The following is a 22,875-nucleotide window of genomic DNA, read 5'->3' on the forward strand; positions in this document are numbered from 1 at the left end:
GAGGACATCAACATTGCAGGACGGTTTTATAAATGCAGTTTTTAATCATGTTTTTTGCCACGCACACACACACACACACACACACACACACACACACACACACACACACACACACACACACACACACACACACACACACACACACACACACACACACACACACACACACACACACACACACACACACACACACACACGATGTGTCATCATTCTCCCCCAGTACAGTGCTTTCTGGGCCATATCTGCTATTTCCTGACATGACTGAAAGATGACGAGATGATTGTATGGAAATACAATACATTCTTCTTCTGCATGCAAGCAACTCCACCTTCCATTACACGCACGCACGCGCACACACACACACACACACACACACACACACACACACACACACACACACACACACACACACACACACACACACACACACACACACACACACACACACACACACACACACACACAAACTTGCAGGTCACAAATACTGTGTACACAGAAAAAAAAAGTGTACACAGACTTGTAATGAGTGAATTGTGAATATCTCTCAAATAGTTAAACCACTTAAACCCAATATTCTTAGTGAAACGGACCTGATTTGACCTGTTTCTTTTTTTTCATTGATTGATTCTATTTGGTTACATCATGTAGAAAAGAGCACGATAGCACTTCCCGACATACAGTATCATCACAGAGGATAAAAACACAATAAGCCTGAGGGCTTATTTCCATTGTGGTCCTCTGTACATAGACACATTACATACAACTAAAAACAGTACCTAAAACATAGGTTTTTTTTTAACGTTCACCGTTTTGAAATGATTAAAGTGTGTATATAACCTCTTTTAAAGTGCATACAGTATTTAGTACATGAGTTGGCTCTGTACTTGGTCTGCTGTGGTTTCCTTCTACACCAAATATCTTTGCCAGAAATAGAAGATCTACAAGCTGGCAACGTGTGTAAATCGTCTATTTCTGGTGAATGCCCCAGGCGTTGAGGTTCAAGTGGTTAATAAGCTCTTATAAGCTCTTTATACTTCATTGTACAATGGATAGCAAAAACAAATTGCAGATCTACAAGCTCACATGAGCTTCCATTCAGCATCAAGGCCATTTTCACCAGTTATTTCATGCAAGCATTTACAGTACTATGCTTTAATTAGAGATCAGTTAGTGGCGTTCCAAAATGAAACAGCTAGAGAGGGGCTCTGATTTTAAATGGGTTGGATCCATAGAGGTATAATATAACTAGAGGGCGGATTGCCCCCGCCCCCATCTATCATTTCAATGAATGTGCTCACTGGTGTTTTGAAGCACCCGGAAGCCTGCCGGAAGTAGAATTATTGAGTCGTTTTTGGACACACCATAGAGTTATGAGCATGCGCACTAGTGTCCTTTTTGCGTTCTACGGCAGCCCTTGTGTCAAGGATTGAACGCGAGATATTTATTAAATACACTCGAGATGCCTATTTATATGTAAATGCATATGTATTTATGTATAATATGTTTACATATTTATATCTATATATATAAATATATCTTGGTATGTTTTGCTCGTGCATGTATTTCTCCCCGCCTGCAGTTCCAGCTTTGGCCACTGGGGTGGCGGCTTCAATGTTTCTCAGCAACTCTGTGGGCTTGGTTGGATCACCTCTCCAGCACAGGAAGGGGGCTTTGTGTGTGTGTGTGTGTGTGTGTGTGTGTGTGTGTGTGTGTGTGTGTGTGTGTGGTACCGGTCCAAAGCTGTTGCTGTCCAGGCTGTGTCCATGATGGTCCCCCTCGATCCAGAAGTGACCGTCAGGCACTCTCACATAGCGGTTCTTATAGCTGAGAGTCCTGCCGGAGATGGAAAAACACAACTTCACTTTTCAAAACTCCATGAAGGATTGAGTCATTGGCATTTATCAGCACTCAGTGGAAACACACAAAACATGATAGAGACTCAAGACTATTATTATTCACACAGGGTAGGTATGCTGAGCACGAGTGCTCATTTTCAGTTACGGCCCGCTTCACACGCACACACATTAAACCTGCATGGGAAATAATATTAACTAGACCATACCCATTGAAGTGTGCAGGCGAAAGTAGTTGCAAACGTGGGGAAAACAGAATGTTTTCTGTGTACACACACACATAAATGAAAGTCCTTTAAGTTTAAGCACGGTGTGTGTGTGTGTGTGTGTGTGTGTGTGTGTGCGCTTGAGGCAGGCGAGGCAGGCGACCACAACACTGTAACAGAGTGGGTGTGTGGATTCGACGCATGCACAGTTTGATCTCCCGTTGTTTTTTAAAGCGCTAATAATCAGCTGAGATTTGATGAAATCGAAAAACGGGCTTCGCAGTTGCGTTCAGATCGTAATGGTCAATGGCTGTGTGCAAATTCAGAGCAAGTGCTCCTGGCACTGAGGAGAACCGGGCACACATTTTTGCTCTCATTTTTTGCTCTCACCACGGTCGGTCGACCACAGAGGTTTGTGGAATTATAGGAGGATAATATGTTGGATTCATATGAGTTAGTATTTTCAGACATTTAAATGTTTTTGAGAAAACAAAGTTTGTATAAGACAAACATTTGGAGGCCTCCCTGTAATAACACTGAGGACCCCCTAGGGCATACATGGGCAACCGGTGGCCCGGGGGCCACATGCGGCCCCCACCTTCACTTAATGCGGCCCGCAGGTTAATATGAGAATACTGGTATATTATTGATTTCAGCTGTTACAATTCCAGACATGCAAACATGACCCTCTTTAACAGTGTTGGGAAGTAACTAAAGTAATATGTAACTTAAAGTAATATTATTACCTTTTCCCAGTAACTAGTAACGTAACTAATTACTTTCACGTTTTGAGTAATAATATTACCTTTACTTTTTTTCAAAAAGTAACTTATTACTTTTTTTCACGAGCCTCGGTGGTACTCTGGGTTTGAGTGTGTTTATTTGATCCTGTGTTGTTTTTGGTCCATTGATATAATGGTAGACTGGTTGGGATCGAGTTGCTATGCAGGCTGCTTGCTGATCCGGTCTAGAGCGGATACGGAAACGTTGCGCACTTGTCTGTGTGAATTATTATCAGCTGCAGAAGGGCGGGCCGCCCTTAAACCGGATCAAACAGTGTTGCCATGTCTGCTTATTATAAGCGACTTGTTAACCGATGAAGACGCGCCGTAAGCTTGTAGGTCGGCTATTTTCTATATATATATATAATCCGGATCCAGTTCTTCAAATAGTAAAATCAACAGGAAGTTGACATTTTTATAAATAAAAAAAATCAGTACTGGGTTTGGTGATGTTCTATATGCTCTGAATCAGCTTTGTTTGTGTTTGTTTATGTGCTAAAATAGTGACTTTGAGAGCTGTTTCACCGTACAATGTAAGTCAATGAGGAGAATATTTTGAATTATCAATTTCTAATCAATGGAGCAATTATTTTTCATTTGTTGTCCACCTTTGGAGTTACACCATGGCAAGGTAAATACACAACCCAAACCTCTACCAAAGTGGTCTTGCCCTTTAAATACATTTAAAATACTTGTTTCCATTGAGGTCCTTAGTATTCAATTCATAGTCGTCAAATGGTTTTCATTTAGTCTGTAAGTTATGAATTAATACACAGTAAAAGTCTTAGTGTTTATATAATTCAAATGAGTGTACAATGAGGATTTTACAATGTAGGCTGCAGAAAAGAGAAAAAAAACAACTACTAATGTTGAAAATGCAAAGTCAGACTTTTGGGGAGAAAGGATGCAATTACTGGGGGCGAGAAAAAAAAAGTAACTAAAGTAATAAGTAACTAAGTACTTTTGGCAGGGAGTAATAAGTAAAGTAACTACATTACTTTTTAAACAAGTAATATGTAATAAGTAATATATTACTATGTTTTAGTAACTATCCCAACACTGCTCTTTAATCACTTCAGTCTATATTAGTAGCTTAATGACTAGTATTACAAATGTATTGTCTGTTTTTATGTCCAATGTATTTGTATTTAAGTTCATAAAGTTAACATAAGTATAACTAAATGCATTTGAAATTAAATAAAAATGTTACTTTTCAGGATTCCAATTCAAAAATAGCAAAACAAAAATGTGGATTCCAATTCAAAAATAGCAAAAATAGCAAATCTACAAGCTCAAAACGTGTCGCGGCTACTTTTGCTACTCTTGTGTGACAGTAGAATGAAGAAGTCCCGGACCCACTGTTGAAGACCCCCTGCACTAAACCATTTCTTCTACAGTATAATTGTATTATTATTGTATTCAAATGTACTTTTACAATGTGTCTTACTGCCTTAACCCTCTGGCATCTAGCATTTTGTTTTAAAATACAAAATTACAATCCTTTTCCTGCACCGGTGCGATTTGAGACAAAACATTTTTGCTTATAGGTTTTATGTAAAAAATGTATATACATACATATATTTATATGTATAAAAAATTGTATGCCCGCACACTGCCAACCTGCATGGTGCAGGAGCAATATTGTATGTAATATGTATTTGAGCTATATAGGACACTGGTTCTCAAAGTGGGGTCCCCTGCAAAAGTAGTAAATATTGCGTCACAATTATTTTAACCACTTTAACCATATTTAATACTTTGGCTATTCAAAAATGTGTGCAAATCTTTGAATAAATACATTTTAGGTGGATATTTTTAACTCAAATCTTTGCTTTTAGGGGTCCCTGGGACACAACATTTTGAGATGGGGGTCGGCGGCCAAATACATACCAATTTGGGGGTCCTTGACATGTTACAGCAGTGTCTAACATTTCAAATGGCCATAACTCGGTGACCAGGCTCTGATCAGCGCAATATAGGACTGGATTTTCAGGCCTGAACATCTAGTACAAATAAACTTGCCTTGCCTTAACCAGTGATCTAGACCTTCCCTGGACCCTGGCAGATAGTGAAGTACAGAGTACTGTATTCTACAGCTTATCATGCACTGTGTGGCCTTAATTTGCTTCCAACATCATTTATTAGCCATTATTAAAAACATCACTGTTAAAAAGCAGTGCAGACGTGTGCGTCTACGTACAGTATGTGCACGTGTGCGCGCACGCGCGTGTGTGTGCAGCACCTCTCAAAGCAGTCTGCGAGTGTTCTCTCACCCTTTGTTCTGTGGTGACCTAGATAGTTAGGAGACAGTGTGGCATTTAGACTGCGTTGATACAGCCATTTGTACAAAGTGTCACCTCTGTTGAACCTGTCTGAAACCAGTCCCTGTGTGTTAATGTGCACTTGGAGCTGCCTGGGATATACGCGTGTGCGTGCATACGTTGCGTGCGTGTGTGTCTGCACTTGTATTACAATACTTTTGAGGACCCCACAAGTAGTACTGTACAATTTGAGAAACAAATATTGTGAGGACCATATTCCTGGTTTGAGTTTTTCCTATTTTATACTAGTTGTCGCACACCAAAAGATGCTTTGTGAGCTTGTAGATCGTCAATTCCGTGGCAACATTCATATATTTTCACGTCTAAAATTCTGACGTCCTCACGAGTATAGTAATACAAACATATGTGTGCGTGCGTGCCTGTGTGTGTGCGCGCGCGTGCGTGTGAGTGAGGGAAAAGAGCCAGCGAAGCTAGAATGTGCAGTCAGTGAAGACTCTGTGGGAAGACAGTTTCCTCTGACAGCCGGCCGCCACAGCTACAGGAGAGTGACGCTTGATTTATAAGATATAAGGCCGTTACAAATTAACTGAGGATTGTGTCCGACTTGCCTGTTTGCATTTCATCATATTCAGCTGTTCAGTTTCTGTAATAAATTATTATAGAGGCTGGTGTTCCCTTGTCACTGAACAGTTTAGGTTTAGGTGTCCAGGTGTGTAGGAATGACTGTATTTGGCTCATTGATAGTACTAGACCGCTGCCGGCCTACTAGGAACGATGCAAGTTGGAAATGCATGCCCCACCCGGCTATGCAATACCCATTGTACCCGTTGTCAGAGTACCCATTGTACCCGTCTGTCTGTCTTCCTTTTATGCCTATATATTACGGAGATGTCTGTACCTATCTGTCTGTGTCCTTTTTATGACCATATATGGAGTTCCGTGCCAGGCATGCCCAAATATGGTGTCTAGGCAAGTCTATGTCATCATATTGATGACATCAGTGCACTCTATATATTCTATTGTCTATCGATATTTGTTGCAGATTGATTCTTTTTCAGAGCCAGTTTTGCAAAGTCCAGTTGGATCCGCTGTGGTTCTTGTGTGAGATATGTTCTGCTGGACGACGCATCTGAAGGGATCAAAGGGAGAAGGTCCCGCTGCGGTGACTGTAGGACGCAAGATTTACTCATTTGGAGGCAACTGTGACGAGTGTTACGTGGATGAGATTTGTGTGCATGTCTTCAACACATTGTCTTTACGCTGGGTGAGGTTGACACCATTGACAATTGGAAGAGGAGAATGTCCCCCTGAGGTTCCCTCCTTGCGCATTCGCCACACAGCTGTGCTGATAGAAGATATCGTCTACATCTGGGGGGGCTACCGTGGGAAGTACTGCAACAGGCTTTACGCATTTGATGTCGACGCCCACAGATGGGTTGAGACCAAGGTGTTTGGTACTGTTCCAGCGGGGAGGGCCTGTGTCTTAGAGAAGGTCATGTATATCTATGGAGGAGGGATCAATGGTCTATACTACACTGATGACCTCTACAAGCTGGACACCAACACAATGGTCTGGTCTAAAATTAAAGGAGAATTCCGGTCATTTTAAGTGTTATGTTTGATGTGTGTCAAATCACTTACCAACGTAGAAATGAAAATCGCGTTACTCACAGATCCCCCTATCGACCCCCACCGTTGGCATTATAGGAGGATATAGGATAGCCCAAATTCGCCTATTTTAACCAATGCAAAGTCTGTTTTTTTGCTTCTAGTACTCATTGTTGAGTCCCATGATAATGTAACAGGCGCTAAAACTCCCGACAAGCTAACGGCTAATAACAGAACGAGCTAATGCTGGTTGCTGGTTTCTCTCCCGACCTGGCAACCTGGGGCTGCCATGCAGAGAGATAAGCAGCCCCAGCGTTAGCTCGTTTGTTATTAGCCGTTAGCTTGTCGGGAGTTTTAGCGCCTGTTACATTATCATGGGACTCAACAATGAGTACTAGAAGCAAAAAAACAGACTTTGCATTGGTTAAAATAGGCGAATTTGGGCTATCCTATATCCTCCTATAATGCCAACGGTGGGGGTCGATAGGGGGCTCTGTGGAGTAACGCGATTTTCATTTCTACGTTGGTAAGTGATTTGACACACATCAAACATAACACTTAAAATGACCGGAATTCTCCTTTAACACCAGAGGCACTTTATCAAAATATCACTCTGCCACCATCATCGGGACAACGATGTTTGTATTTGGGGGCAGGGATGTCCATGGATCAAACAACAACATGAGAGTGTTTGACACAGAGTCCAACTGCTGGCTGAGCGCACCTTCTGCACAGCTTATTCAAGACCAAAGTGATCATTCAGCCTTTGCCTACAATCGAGAACTGTACATAATTGGTGGCACGGGCGTTAACTATTACGCAAACAATATCTGGAAATTCAATCCAGAGAGCGTTTCCTGGAAGAAGGTTGAGCCCAAGGGGAAAGGGCTGTGTTCAGTGAAAGGCTGGTTCTGTTGCATGGTGGGAGACCGTGTCATCCTCTTTGGAGAATACGTAACAACTAATCAAATGTACATCTTAGACTTGAATCCTAGTCTGAAGACGTTATGCAAACTAGCAGTTATCCAGTACGATCTGGAGCAGTCAGAACTCCCACACAACATCAGGTGGGAACTGGCAGCCATGACAAACAACAGCAACTGAAAAAATAACATAGCCCTCTAAAAACAAACAAACAAAAAAAGCTGTGAGCCCACTAAGAAAAGAGATCCACTGATCCGACCAACTTCCCACTTGGCACAGCACACCCTCGGGTCCTCGTTGATACGCATGGCGAGTTTGAAGTCGGTTAGTGCCATATATGGGCATAGCTGTCATATCAGCGTTTCTGGACAACCCGATCTCCATATATGCCTACCATATATGGGCGTAACGGTTGGATCCGACCAAATCGACGCCGGACACGGCACTCCCTCGGATCATCAGCGACACGCGCTGCGAGTTTGAAGCCAGTCGGTCGGACGGTTCTCGAGATACATGAACTACAGACACACACACACACACACACACACACACACACACACAGACGGACTAAGATTTCCCGCATTTATAGTAGGATAGCAGATCTACAAGCTCACAATGTGTCGCCATGAGAAGCGTTGTGTAGATCTGCTATTTATTTTTTTTCAAATATTTTTTTGGGGGCTTTTCTGCCTTCATTTATAGGACCGTAGGCTGACAGGAAATGGGGAGAGAGATGGGGAGTGACATTCAGCAAAGGCCGTCGGGATCGGGACTCGAACCCGCGACACGCTGTCAGGCTACACTGAGCCATAGGTGCCTGGACTGCTACGCCAGCGGCCCAGGCCAGATCTGCTATTTCTTTCTATCTTTCTATCTTTGTACGGCTAAATATGACGTTTTTTTTAGGCCTGTTGCTCTCTCTCTTACTGTGGTCTGTCTGCCTTTATTTGTGACTTTATGATATTCTCTGTTATTTTGCAGGTCTTTTCTGGCGCTGGTTGTTTGTTCATGTGTTCACGTAGAGCTGCTCTAATGGCTCCATGTAAAAGGGATCATAGAATTCAAAGGGTTCATTCTCGTAAAAAATAAAGGTTCCATAAAAATACCCAAAAAATCAATGTGTCCTTTATCTTTTAAACACTGCACAGTATTTGCCCCTCAAATGAAGCAAATCATCGCTTTAGGGCAGGAACCTTGTATCTCCATATATCAGCTTTATATGATGTAAAAATCTATATGATATAAATGAATACCCTATTTCGTCATACAAGGGTGTCACACAAAAGTAGCTTTTTTAATTTCCTTGTGAAGTGATACTGAAAGTGGTTAAGTGTGTCTACGGGTTTTATAAATATTGAACCAATGAAAAGTATTAACAAGAGCTTGTGACTAAATAATAACTAAATTATATTGGATCCGTTGGAACACAGGTTCTTCTTTCTCATTTCCTGAAAAGTAACGGTGTTGGACATACAAGTTTTCCAGCCGACCGCGACGAAAAATGATTGCTTTTCATGTATTCTGCAAAGCTTTCTCCAGGTGGTGAAAGTTGCAGAGGGCTTCGACTTGTGGGCTGTTGTTGTTGTTGTTCTCTCTTTTTTCAGTCAATAAATTCATCTCCTGCGGCCGAATCAATATTTATGCATTCAAGGTCTCACAGCCAGCCTCTCTGGTGACCAGGGCTGGCTGGAACGATCACACAACACAAAATGGAATCTCAGACAAATTCTCATTTTAACCCATTAAGACCTGAGGCTGATTCTAGCGCCCAGGACTACAGTACATAGGCAATTGGCGCTGGGTGAAAAAATGGGTTACAAAATCGTGGTATAAAAATTTAGAAAAAGAAAAGACCTGAGGCCGATTCTGCAAAGTGTCTTCTAAATCCTAACAGTTTTCTGAAAACTTTTTGCTATATTAGTGGTGCTCAAACGTTTTCATGTCAAGGACCACCCAAAATAGATATGCATTTGGTCATCTGAAAATATTTTGTTCCAGGGTCCCTCAGAAGCAAAGACTTGAGTATAAAAGAAATTGCTGTAAAAAAAGATAAAATCATATATATATATATATATATTCAAAGATTTGCACACATTTTCAAGATTTTTCAAAAAAATAGCAGATTTACAAGCTCCTAGCGCGGCACTCGGTGCCGCGCTATGAGCTTGTTGATCTGATCTTTTTGAATAACCAAAAGTATAAAATAACGGTTTTAGTGGTTATGCACATATCGCGTTCCCGGTCTGAACGGGTTAAAAGTCACCGCGGCCATAAGTCATGATGTTCCTCGGATGAATCATTAATCCGCCGTTCAAACAGCCCCCCCCCTCTAGTCCAGATAAATGATGATGTACACGCCTCCCATCTTCCACCGTTGGAAGATGGAGAGTTGTCTGAAGCTTGAAATGTTGAGGGTGGAGGAGCTGGAGAGAAGTGTCAGGAAGAAGCAGAAGGGGATAGATTAGATATAGGTTCCGAGGTGAACTAATGTTTTTGTCCCCCTAGCCTCCCTCTCAAACCTGATTTATACTTATATTATCGTCTCTGTCGGGTGGAAACCTCACATGTCCAACATTGTCACTTTTCCGGATTCAAAGTAAAAAAAATCACACCCTGTGTGAAGAGAGTGGTGCCTTTGATGAGCCCCGTATTGATGTTGTCATCAATGTTTGTTTATTGGACATACACTGTACATACATACGGACGGACACACAGACAAAGTCAGATATAGGAGTGGTTGGCACCACTCAAAAATAGCAGATCTACAAGCTCGAAACGCGCCGCTTCGCGCCGCGTTTCGAGCTTGTAGATCTGCTATTTTTGATGTTTTTGTGTGACCCTGTAGTGTGATCAAGTACTATCACACTACGTTCATTTACAAAAAAAACACAACAAGTTAAAATATGGAAATAAGAGGTTAATTTCTGACCCGACAGCAACGATATATTGACGTATACATACAGTATATGCGTATATACAGTATGCCTTCTGTCTTATGCCTTAACAGTCAGTACACAGTATACTGTACTGTACTGCGTACCCACTGCCCACCTGCCAGTGACGCTCCTACATCTGGCACACATCCCAGTTGGATAACACTGTGGAACTAGTTTAAGTCATTCTCCTGACCACCGCTTCAGCGCTGATCCAATCCCCCACACACGCGCAAGCGCGCGCGCACACGCACACGCACACACACACACACACACACACACACACACACACACACACACACACACACACACACACACACACACACACACACACACACACACACACGCCGCAGTACAGTTAACACTTCCACTCCGTTTTCCTGTGGTCAGGAGGGTTAGATTACAGCGGTGGGAGAGATTAATGTCCCACAGAGTATCTCTGTTTGGAGATGAATCTCCCAAATGGCCTCTATTTTCTGCTGCTGCAGGAGTGTGTGGGATGAGGGTGGGGGGGGGGGGGGGGGGGCTGTAATTGGCTGCGAGAGAGGGGGCTCTTCTTCCTGTGGCAGGGCATACTGTCCTATAGTCCAGTGGTTCTCAACGTGGGGTCCGGGGACCACCAGGGGTCCCAAAAAAGAAAGAAAAACAGCAGTAACAGCAGCAGTGTGCTCCAAGGGGCTCAGCATGGCAGAGCAGCTGTTTAAATCCATCTGTCCTTCAGTCAAGAGCAGAGGATAATATAGGCTAAGTGGCCTGTTCCCTTCTCCATATGCAGCACCCTATCATTACCATTGTGATGCATACTGTATTGTCGCCGTCGGGCAGAAACCTTGTATCTCCATATTTTAACTTGTTTTTTTCGTACATTAATGCTCCTGCTTTGTCGTACAACAGTGGCGGAAATAAGTATTGACATTTTGGGCGACATCCGATTGGCGATCAAAGTAATTGCATGGTCGGTATCAACCGATACTGATATTGCAATAAGTTTCCAGTAGGGGTTACCTTACAACTGTTGGCTGTGATTCTGGGTGAAGATGCAGACTTAAAAAACTAAACAAAACATTCTCATTGCCTGATTTATTAGGCCTACTGATGCACATAGTTCACACAACTTAAATGTAGTATTTTTAATTAACATAGTTCCAACTTTAATTACCATTTCCCCCCCAAAACAATCTGCAGCCTTCGTCATCACAAAAGGCTTTTTCAGCTTCACATTAAAACATAAATATCATCAAATAAAATACCGGCAAAAACTGATATACTATTATTTTGATATCGGTTCGACACTGATACTGCATTTTTAAGGGTCAATATCGCTGATACCCATATGATGACAGATTAATCATGTGTCTCTAATTTGTACAGTTGTTACGTCCTTACATGTGTTTTTAAAGTCATGCTCATCCATTGCTAACACAATTACCTTCCCATTAATACACTGGTTAATACGCAAGGGATAATTGATGGCGCACCGGTCGTTGTTGAGAAATAACCCCTGAGGTGAATTACAAGGGTACTTAATAAATACATTGACCCAAAAGTAACAACAAAACAAAGTATTTCCTTGCTCAGGTTAATGAAATTACTCCTGAGGTTGAAGTTACTGAAATGAATTAAGTGTTGCGTTGGCCGTCTGTCCAGCGCAACACGGTCGCCTAGGAAAAGTGTTGATAAAATAGAATACATTTTTCGATTACTGCATTGTCTATTTCTCGCTTCAAATGTTTTCAAAAACATTCTTGAGAGCAATGTTTTACTGTAAATTACATTGTGCATGACATTTTGAACATGGCTGCCGACTGTGTTGGATACGCCATAAAATCCAACAAGTGCTCTGAGCCTTTCATTAGATAGCGGTCTGTTATCGAGCTGAATTCAGTGATTGACCAAACAGAATCAAGCATTCAACCAAGCCGTGTAATAAATGAATATAAAAACCGACACTCAACAGATTTACAGAATGTAAAGGGCATGTGAGTTGCTCAGCGGGCACGGCAGGTGAATGCAGTGTACTCATTGACGTTGTGGAAAGGTCTGGTATACACGACCTCTGTCGCATGCCGCTCTCAATCTTTATCTCTCGCTCACCTTTTCACATGCTCTCTCTCCCTATCTCTTGGTTTTTTTCTCCATCACTCACCAGTCTGTTATCCAATAAACCACAAAACGCCTTTTCACTCAAAAGTTAAATTATGTCAGATGCCATCATTCACACCATGTGCCTCTGCTAGAGATGTAGTATTGATGTCTTTGATGATAAATGACATCGTATTTATTATGGGGCCAGGCTTCCAGCATGGACCCATATTGTTATTCGCATTATTCCGTTTCTTCTTCTTCTGCCACTTTTGGCAGTTCTGGCTGAACCGTGCAGTCGCTTTTTATGAAACTTGGCCATATGATAGATGGTCATGAAAAACGATCAAGAAATAATTCTCACAATCTTTTGTCAAAAGGTGGCGCTATAGCACTCAATTGAAAAATGCCAACTTTGAACAGGTACAACTCATGCCGTGTTTGACCTACAGCCATGAAACTTCGATGCACACATGCGTCTCCTCATGCTGAACAACTTTCACACTCTGACTTTTGACCTCTGACCTTTAGATCTCCCACCATTTGGAATTATATGAAAAACAGTTAAAACCTATCTCCTCCTGGGATTTTTGAGTAATCTGCACGAAACTTTTTACACATGAACTTTGGACCTATACCAAAAAACGTTTGCAAAATATCTTCCATAAGTGAAAAAATGAAGCTTTAATGAGCCAATGAATATTGCAGTTTTATGACAATTATTCATCTGCCCCTAACACATACATGCAGACTTACCATTCTTTGAAACTTTGCAGAAATGTAAAGGGCCATTCCAAATATCACTGAAACCAATCTTACTCCAATTGGTCAAACGGGGGCGCTATAGCAATTTTTTGAAAATTGAAACTTTAAACAGGCAAAAGTCATGCCTCGTTTGGCCGACAGCCATTAGACCTGCTTACACATGTGCCTTGACTAATGAGGAACACATCTATCACGTTGACCAGTAAGCACCGCCCTTAGATTGTCCGCAATCTTGAGCAGTTTGAAAAACACTGAAACCAGGATTTTTCAGCTATTTATGTGAAACTGTATGATCTGTGTGATCTCCTTTTTCACAGGTTCTTGTCTGTTGGTGGCTTCTCGCTTAAATGTGTGCCCCACAACCTGAAGGTCACCAGTTCAAGCCTCACTTGGTGCAGACTTCATCTAAGTTGCATTTCACACAACATGACTATCAATGAATACATCTGCAATTGTTAAAGATAACATGAAATACTTAATTGAGTGTTTTTTACATACAGCTGATCTACAATCTCACAACTTTTCAGATAGCAATGAGAGTATGTTTTTTCAATGTATAACATACTTCATTGTGAAAATAGCCGATGTACAATCTGACAGCTTTTAATGGTTTGTGAGCTTGTAGATCGGCTACTTTCACTAGTTTTGCTTCTGAGGAGATGTACAATTTCTTAATTGGTAAATGGTTTGTGAACGAGTGATCTTAGTGTTAGTGAAACAGGGGCTTGGGTCATGACAGAAGGCAAGAGTTTGTCATCCTCAACAGACAACATCAGCCTGGACAATGCTATAGCACTATAGGTAGTGTTGCAGCTACCTAAGAGTGCCTCACGACCACAAGGTTGCTGGTTCAAGCCTCACTTGATGCACACTCATTTAAGTTGAATTGCAAAAAACATGACTCAATCTATTCCGTTTCCATGGCTCTCTCTCTTCAATCTATTCCGTTTCCATGTCTTTCTCTTCAATCTATTCCGTTTCTATCTTCAATCTATTCCTTCCGTTTCTATCTTCAATCTATTCCGTTTCTATCTTCAATCTATTCCGTTTCTATCTTCAATCTATTCCGTTTCTATCTTCAATCTAGTCTCTCTCTCTCTCTCTCTCTCTCTCTCTCTCTCTCTCTCTCTCTCTCTCTCTCTCTCTCTCTCTCTCTCTCTCTCTCTCTCTCTCTCTCTCTCTCTCTCTCTCTCTCTCTCTCTCTCTCTCTCTCTCTCTCTCTCTCTCTCTCTCTCTCTCTCTCTCTCTCTCTCTCTCTCTCTCTCTCTCTCTCTCTCTCTCTCTCTCTCTCTCTCTCTCCAGAGGCAGAGCCAGAGGCTCTGGTTGCCCCAGGTACGATTCCAGGCGAGGTCAGCAAATGTGTCGATGACATGAAATTTGTCCCTGAGCAAGACTCTTAACCCCTAATTGCTCACAGGCCCTCATTGGAAACAAGACCGCAAGGACTTTCATGAACTGACCTGTTAAAGGAATTATCATTTCTCTTTCTCTCTCCTGGCCCCATATTATCGCTGCTTGCAGCTATATTTTTTGGTTTTGTTGTTTTTGAAGCTCAGAGCCTTCACAAACATGCAGAAAATTGTCTTAATGAGGAACCCCGGCAATCAGTCCAAGACTATCCTAGTAGGAATAATGATTTGTATTTAAAAAAAAAGGCCTCGTTCACTGCAAATTAGTTGACATTCTCTGACGGCAGTAGCCGATGTTTATCTGTTGTTGTGAGTGACGCATCACATTTGTGCTGGCTATGTTGGTGTTTTGGTTATCTGCAGCCTGCTGTACCAAGCTGCAGATTATGAACAGTTATTTTCTTATAAAGAAGATGCATTTGTTTACCTGGCACAAAAAAAGGGGAATTAATAACAACCATCTGTATCAGTATCGGCCCAAAATGTGCATATAAGTGTATAGTATAAAAGATATCGTTGCTGTCGGGCAGAAAACAAATTGTGTTTTTTCGTATATGAATGCCCTACTTCAAAAGTAGCAGATCTGCAAGCTCGTTTCGAGCGAAACTTTTGAATTTGAGTAACTGAGAAGTAACAGTTTTGGACATATGAGGTTTCCACCTGACAGAGACGATATGTTATATAATTGACAGTGTAAGCATTAATTGACAGCGAAATGTTCTAATCAAATACCGTTCCATTTGATGCCGTTTTTTGGTCTTGTGGGGAATTCACGCTCCAAACAAAGTCCTTTGTTAAACAAAGAATGACCATCTGCTGTTTCTGTGCAGGTAGATTGAATACGCTGCTTTTGTTTGTCTGTGCTGCTGCCCACAAACTTTATTCTATCGTTTGATCACTGTTCTTCCTGGCCAAAACCAGGGCCATTTGTGTTCAGTGGCCTGTCACCAGGCTGGCCATGGACTTTACTTTACCTTGTGGATGGTACCATCTACCAATAGAGATCATTTTGTTGTCCACTAATGTGTTCAATGACAAAATAAAACGATCCATCTGGATTGTGTGGACTATTCAAACCTGACAATTGGAAATTACAATGCACTGATACTCTTTTGAAACGTAATGTCTTGAGAATCACTGAACTACAGAATAAATACATCACCCTGCAGGACATGATAGAGAAAGTACATAGAAACTAAAGTAGCCTATAGTGTGTCCACTATAGGGCAAGTCCTTGGCAATTTTTAACCCATTGAGACCTGAAGCCGATTCTACAGTATATGTCTCCTAAATCTCAACAGTTTTCTGAAAAACGTATGTTTCTATATCAGTGGTGCTCAAACTTTTTCATGTCAAGGACCCCCAAAATTATATGTATTTGGCCGTGGACCCCCATCAAAATATTGTGTTCCAGGTACCCCCAGAAACAAAGATTTGAGTTAAAAATGTTCGCTTTAAAAATATATATATTTCAAAGATTTGCACACATTTTCACGATTTTTCAAAAATAGCAGATCTACAAGCTCATAGTGCGGCACTCGGTGCCGTGCTATGAGCTCGTATATCTGCTATTTTTTAATAGCCCAAAGTGTAAAATAATGCTTTTTAGCTCAAATCTAACCAGGTCTTAATGGGTTAAGGCAGGTTCTTGAAATTAAAAAAGTTTGAGAACCAAAGCACTTGGGGGCATGGCCAGCATGGGGCATTGGTTCTCAAAGTGGGGTCCGGAGACCCCCCAGGGGTCCTTGAGGGGGTTCCAGGGGGTCCCCAGCTATGATTGATAGTTAGGAAATAGGAACCAAATGCACCCTTATGAGGCTCTGAGAGTCTCCATCTGGTAAACTCCATTTTGGTTCCATTTGTACACTCTCAGAGTTATGGTGGTCCGTGGTCTACTGCAGCGGTTCTCAAAGTGGGGTCTGGGGATCCCCAGGGGGCCGTGAGTGGGTTCCAGCGGGGTCCCCAGCTAGTTAATATACTGTATAACAAAATCAATGTAACCACTTTAACCCTGTATACATCCTTTTTTTCTCCATTGAATATTTTTGTCATTTTAACACGACAAATCTTGTATGGGGTCCTTGGCACAAAACATTTTTCAGATGCATATAAATGCATGAATTTAGGGGTCCTTGACACAAAGACGTTTGAGAACCACTGGCATAGGGCACATGGTGCACATGGTACCACTTAGACTGTCCTCCGTCCTCTCCTGCGGGGGTCACATCCTTGGTGCCATGTCCCCTGCTGTTCACTGAGGGGACATTCATCTTGAGAAGTGGGCCTGAGCAGCCACACCCACACTGAGAGGCCATGCAGCCCCACTGGGATCCGCTGCCTCTTTCAAGGACACTTCAGCAAGCCCTGTACCTCAAAATTCTAATTATGTACAGTACTTGAGTAAATGTACGCAGTTACTTTCCACCACTGATCACAGAGCAGAGGCAGTTCTTCCGCCCCAACCCCCGCAAGGGTTTTTAGAATAATTGTAGTGGAGTAAAAAAAAAGTACAATGTGTCTCTGAGAGTAGAGTGGAGTAGTATACAAAAATAAATGGTATAGCAAAAGTTTTTAATTTAAATACAGTACGTGAGTATATCGTTGCAGAAACTCTTTTTTTCGTAAATGAATGCCCTACTTGATCATACCACAGTGGCACACAAAAATATCAAAAATATCAGATCTGCAAGGTCGAAACTCGGCACGAAGCGACGCGTTTCTCTATCTATATATTTTCACACAAAAAAAACAGCTAGGAGCACGTTTTAGGCCATTTGGAGAGTCGATTGTTGGTACTTTGCAGTGACACTATTTTGAGTCCATAACATTTCACTGAACTACTGTAGGATCGTTTCGAGCTTGTCGATCTGCTATTCTTGATATTTTTGAATTTGAATCCTGAAAAGTAACAGTTTTGGACACAATGAGGTTTCCATTGAGGTTTCTATTTTGTTATTTTCCACCGCCGGTCGGCAAAATGTCTCAGACGAAAGGAGAGAGAGACAAGAGACCAACAACATCCCAGAGAAGCATTGATCGAAAGCAGCACAGAGCCAAGGCTCAGGAGACTGATGAAGCTGAACACCTTTACAGACAACTTTGCTGAAGCTGAATTTATTTACAGATGTACAGTACTTTAGCTGCGGTAGAAATTCAATTGTGCATATATTTTTTGATGATCTGCAAAATACTTCTCTGCGTGCCTTTTCTTTTGCTCTATTGTCAGGATGTGTATTTGGAACGCTGAAAAAAGAGAAACAGGTTCTTTTTCTCCCCCCACTTTCCTGAAAAGTATACCGTTTTGGAGATATGAGGTTTCCGCCACCAACAGTGATGGTATCGTCTCTGTCGGGTGGAAACCAGTGGTGGAAAAAGTACTCAAATGTCTTACTTAAGTAAAAGTATCAATACTGCAAGTGCTCTTAGTAATTAGGAGTAAAAGTCCCGAGTTCAAAATGTACTTGAGTGAAAGTAAAAAAGGATTGGTATCAAGATGTACTTAAAGTACCAAAAGTAAAAGTACTAAAATGTTTGAAAATAGCAGATCTACAAGCTCACAACGCGTCGCGATGCGACGCGTTGTGAGCTTGTAGATCGGCTACTTTCAAACAGCCTTTGTATAAAATAAGGATAAAGTGGTTAATGCATGTTTCATAATAAATAATAATTTAAATAATCATTACTTATATCTGAAAAGTAACTAGTAACTAAACTTTTCAAATAATTGTAGTGGGGTAAAAGTACAATATTTGCCTCTGAGATGTAGTGGAGTAGAAGTAAAAGTACTGAACACTGGAAATACTCCATCAAAGTAAAAGTACCTCAAAATTGTACTTAAGTACAGTACTTAAGTAAATGTACATAGTTACTTTACACCACTGTTTGCTAGTGCAGTGAAAACATTTCTACCAGGGTTAAGACGCCTAACTTTCATTTGGTGAAAGATATCAGCCAAAGTACCCTAATAAATCCTACGTGGGTTTAAAAAAAACTACAGAGTGACAGCCAGTGTGTAAACAGACAGGTTGTAGAGGTGATCCCAGTGCTCTATTGATCGCACAGTGCATATATTGATCCTGCACAACTGCAACACCACAACTCATACACACTGCTGGAGAAGATGTACTCTGATTTTTAAGTAAAAGTAGCAATACCACAATTTAACCCAGTACTGTTTGCTTTTATATACAAATGTCAACTTCCTGTTTAAAGTTTCCTGTTTAATAGTAAAATCAACAGGAAGTTGACATGTTTTCTTTTAAATAAAGTACTGGGTTTGGTGATGTTCTATACTGAGAGAATCAGGTTTGTTTGCATTTGTTTTCAGGCTGAAAAAGAGCCTGCAGAGTGATGTTGCCGTACAATGTAAGTCAATGAGGAGCATATTTTGAATGATCAATTGCTAGTCGATGTAGAAATATTTTTAGATTTCTTGCCCAGATTTGTTGTTACATCATAGCAAGGTAACTACTCAACCCAAACCTCTACCAAAGTGGTCTTGCCCGTAAAGTTAACGCACAAAAGCACAGGCATCAAAATACTTGTGCAAAAGTAAAAGTACTCATTATTCAGAATGCTCATTTCAGACCAATATATATTGGACTATTTATTTATCATTAACCACTTATGCCCTATATTATACTGCCCTTTTTGATTCATTATTAATCATCTAAATCTGCAAAGTACCTTGAAATTGTAGTTAAGTACAGTACATAAGTAAACATACTTAGTTACTCTACAGTACACTCATGGCCATCAGGTCCCTGCTGCATCATTAGGCAGATGCTGCATGTCTGATTTTGTTATAATTTGTTATAATTTGTTGCAATGTGTTGAGCACAGCGGGGACGAGAGACATAGAGAGACAGATGGAGAGAGAGAGTACGTACTTGATGAAGTCTCCTTCCAGAGCAATGACCCTCTTGATGATCTTCTGCTGGGGGTTCTTGGGTGACCTGAGGGCACAAGAAACATTATATGAGTTTATATAAACATGAAGCACCGACAACTAGGCCTGTCATGCTTATTGCATAATTGCCCTGATCCCAATTATTTGAGATAAATCGCAATTACCCAACTATAAATGCACAAAATCTCTACTATGCATGTGTGTGAGTGAGTGCGTGTCTCAACAACAAAGCACATCTCACTTTCAAGCTTCATGAAGCATTGATTGATTGATTGAATACTTTATTAATATAACTTATATACTGTAATAATGCTTTATATTCTTTATACAGTAGCGAGACCACAAACTGCAGTTTGTTCACTGTTGCCTTCAAAGCACTGGGGAATAAAACAAGAGACGCCAGCGCTTATAAGAACACTCACACATCCAAAAAACGATAACACGCCAGCGCTTATAAGAACACTCACACATCCAAAAAACGATAACACAAAAAGCTTGTTTGAATTGTGGTCCTGGATGACTAGTGCAATAGGCTCTATGCACAGCAGCCATATTATCACGTCCTTCACAGGTGTTACCAATGATACTAATGAAGGCTCTGTTCCATTTAGTCTAGCACAGTGGTTTCCACAACCCCCATAACTCTGAGAGTGTACAAATGGAATCAAATGGACCCTTACACACCTGTAAGGGGCCATTTGGAAGCCCATGACCCCAACTGTTGACCCACTGGTGTAGCAGAGTGTTTCCAGTGAGCCAACATGCACAATATCAGCACCCTGACTCTGTTTGTCCAGAATGGAACAGAGCCTTCATTAGTATCATTGGTAACACCTGTATGAATGTCTTCATAATATGGCTGCTGTGAATAGAGCCTATATGGGAGTTAACGGCATGGACCCCTAGTCTACAAACTACAGCATAGATATTCAACTGGCGACCCGCGGGCCACGTGCGGCCCGCGAGGAGCTTCCTTGTGGCCCCTGGCCATATTCCAAAAATAAATATATATATATATATATATATTTATTTATTTTTAATTTTCATAATTATTATTTATGTAAATATATGTTCGTTTTTATGTTATCAAAGTTAAAACAGTACAAATTATTTATCCTTCATTAGTTCTTGAAAGGCCATCTTTCATTGGAACTTAACTTAGAACCTTAAATAGAACCAAATTAGACCGAATTAGACCCGAAAAAAGGTTGATTTATATTGGTCAAATAGAACCGAATTAGACCCGAAAAATTTCGCGCGCGTGCATGTGCGCGCACTGTGTGGCCCCCAACTCCAAATTATTTTACAGTTGTGGCCCCCTGCCTAATCTAGTTGAATACCCCTGAACTACAGGGTGAATAGTCACTTACTGTAAGTAGAATGCAAAGAAATCTATTTAGTGCCAACATCAAACCTAGCATCTGTCTAAACCAGTGGTTCTCAAACTCAGTTTACAGACCCATAAGGGTCCATTTGGTTCCTAAAAATCTATCATTTAGCTGGGGACCCCCTGGAACTCCCTCAAGGACCCCTGGGGGTGCCCGCCCGGACCCCACTTTGAGAACCAATCGTCTAAACAACATGCTAAATAACATTCATAGCATTTTTGCTCGAGCAAACAGTATACAGGATGCTGTTGTCGGGCAGAAACTTCCTATCTCCATATTTCAACTTTTTATGTTTCATAAATGAATGCCCTACTTTGTCGTACAAGAGAGTGTCACACAAATGTAGCAAAACTAGCTGATCTACAAGCTCATAATAAAATTAACACAGAGAATGAACGAAAGTATCCATTCACCTATTTCAGTGGTTTTCAACCTTTTTCGTGCCAAGGACGCCTAAATTGTTATACATTTGGCTGCGGACCACCACTTGAAAATGTTTTGTGCCAGGGACCACCAAAAGCAAAGATATCAGTACATTTTTGCTTTAAAAAAATATAAATATTCAAAGATATGCACACTTTTTCAAGGTTTTTCAAAAATAGCAGATCGCGCTATAAGCTTGTAGATCTGCTATTTTTGAATAGCCAAAGCTAAGTGGTTAAAATGATTGTGACGCTTATGTTAACTCATTTCGCTGGGGACCCCCTGTTACTCCCTCAAGGACCACTGGTGGTCCCCGGACCACTGGTTGAAAACCACTGACCTATTTAACCACATGAACCATGGTGTTCCTATATTCTGGCCTCATACATATCAAACTGGGGGTCCTTGAAATGAGAAGAGGTTGAGAATCAGTGATGTACTGTAGGGCCTCTTCTCAAATGGAGAGACCCTCTTCATTAATGCTGGAAAGTCAGACTGCCCTGAGAGCAGGATAGAACAAGGAGCCTTTGCAGTGTTGCCAGATTTTGTGAGAGAAATAAGCAACCAGGTCTATGAAAACAAGCCCAAAAGAAGCGACTAGGCCACACAGCACTTTAAACCTATATGCATCGTATATTTGAAAATACGCCTTGTGAGCTTGCAGATCTGCTCTTTAAAAAAAAAAAGTGCAAAATGTGGAATATATAACACAAATCTGGTAAGGGGGTCCCTGGCACAAATTATAATTTCAAGATGGGGGTCCGTTGACAAATACACATTAATTTATTTGGGGGTCCTTGACATGAAAAGGTTTTTAGAACCACTGGTTTAAACAATGACACAAAAATTGGAAGCAAGCCCAAATAAGCAACCACACTTTAAAAACAAGCTCAAAGTTGCTTATAATAAGCTGACATGGCAACACTGCTAAGAGCAGGAAAGAGCAGGGATAGGGAGGGTTTAGGCCTTTAGGGAACCAGTCCTCATCTTCACTTCATATCCCCCTCTCTCTCTCTCTCTCTCTTAGTTTCTCAGCAGGTGTGCTTCAGCGCGCCACAGGGGACTGCCAACACTGCAGCAGTGGGATCCAGCACCCAACTGGAAGAAGTGCACCATTTCATAAGCAATTTCATAAGCCCGTCGTAACATTCTCTTCATAACATGAGCGTGTGTCCCTATTCTGGGCTACTGTATGTCGTAATAGGCGAATGCTTGGCAAAAATAGGCGAACGTTTGACGAAAATAGCAGGTCTAGATCTGCAATTTTTGGGGAAGGACCAAGTATAGACCCCTGGGAGACCACGGTTAACG

General features: G+C 41.3%; 1 protein-coding gene across 1 annotated transcript in view; it reads right to left on the reverse strand.

Moving 5' to 3' along the window:
• Positions 1-22,875, reverse strand: part of immp2l (inner mitochondrial membrane peptidase subunit 2) — a 200,963-nt gene that overhangs the window by 13,169 nt on the left and 164,919 nt on the right. The window contains exons 5-6 of the mRNA XM_084059820.1: positions 19,734-19,799; positions 1,731-1,833 (exon numbers count right to left, since the gene is read on the reverse strand). Coding sequence (XP_083915946.1) covers positions 1,731-1,833; positions 19,734-19,799 — 169 coding nt within the window. The remainder of the gene's footprint in view (positions 1-1,730; positions 1,834-19,733; positions 19,800-22,875) is intronic.

This window comes from Gymnoscopelus microlampas, assembly GCF_963454915.1.
Source record: "Gymnoscopelus microlampas genome assembly, chromosome: 6".
Taxonomy (NCBI): domain Eukaryota; kingdom Metazoa; phylum Chordata; class Actinopteri; order Myctophiformes; family Myctophidae; genus Gymnoscopelus; species Gymnoscopelus microlampas.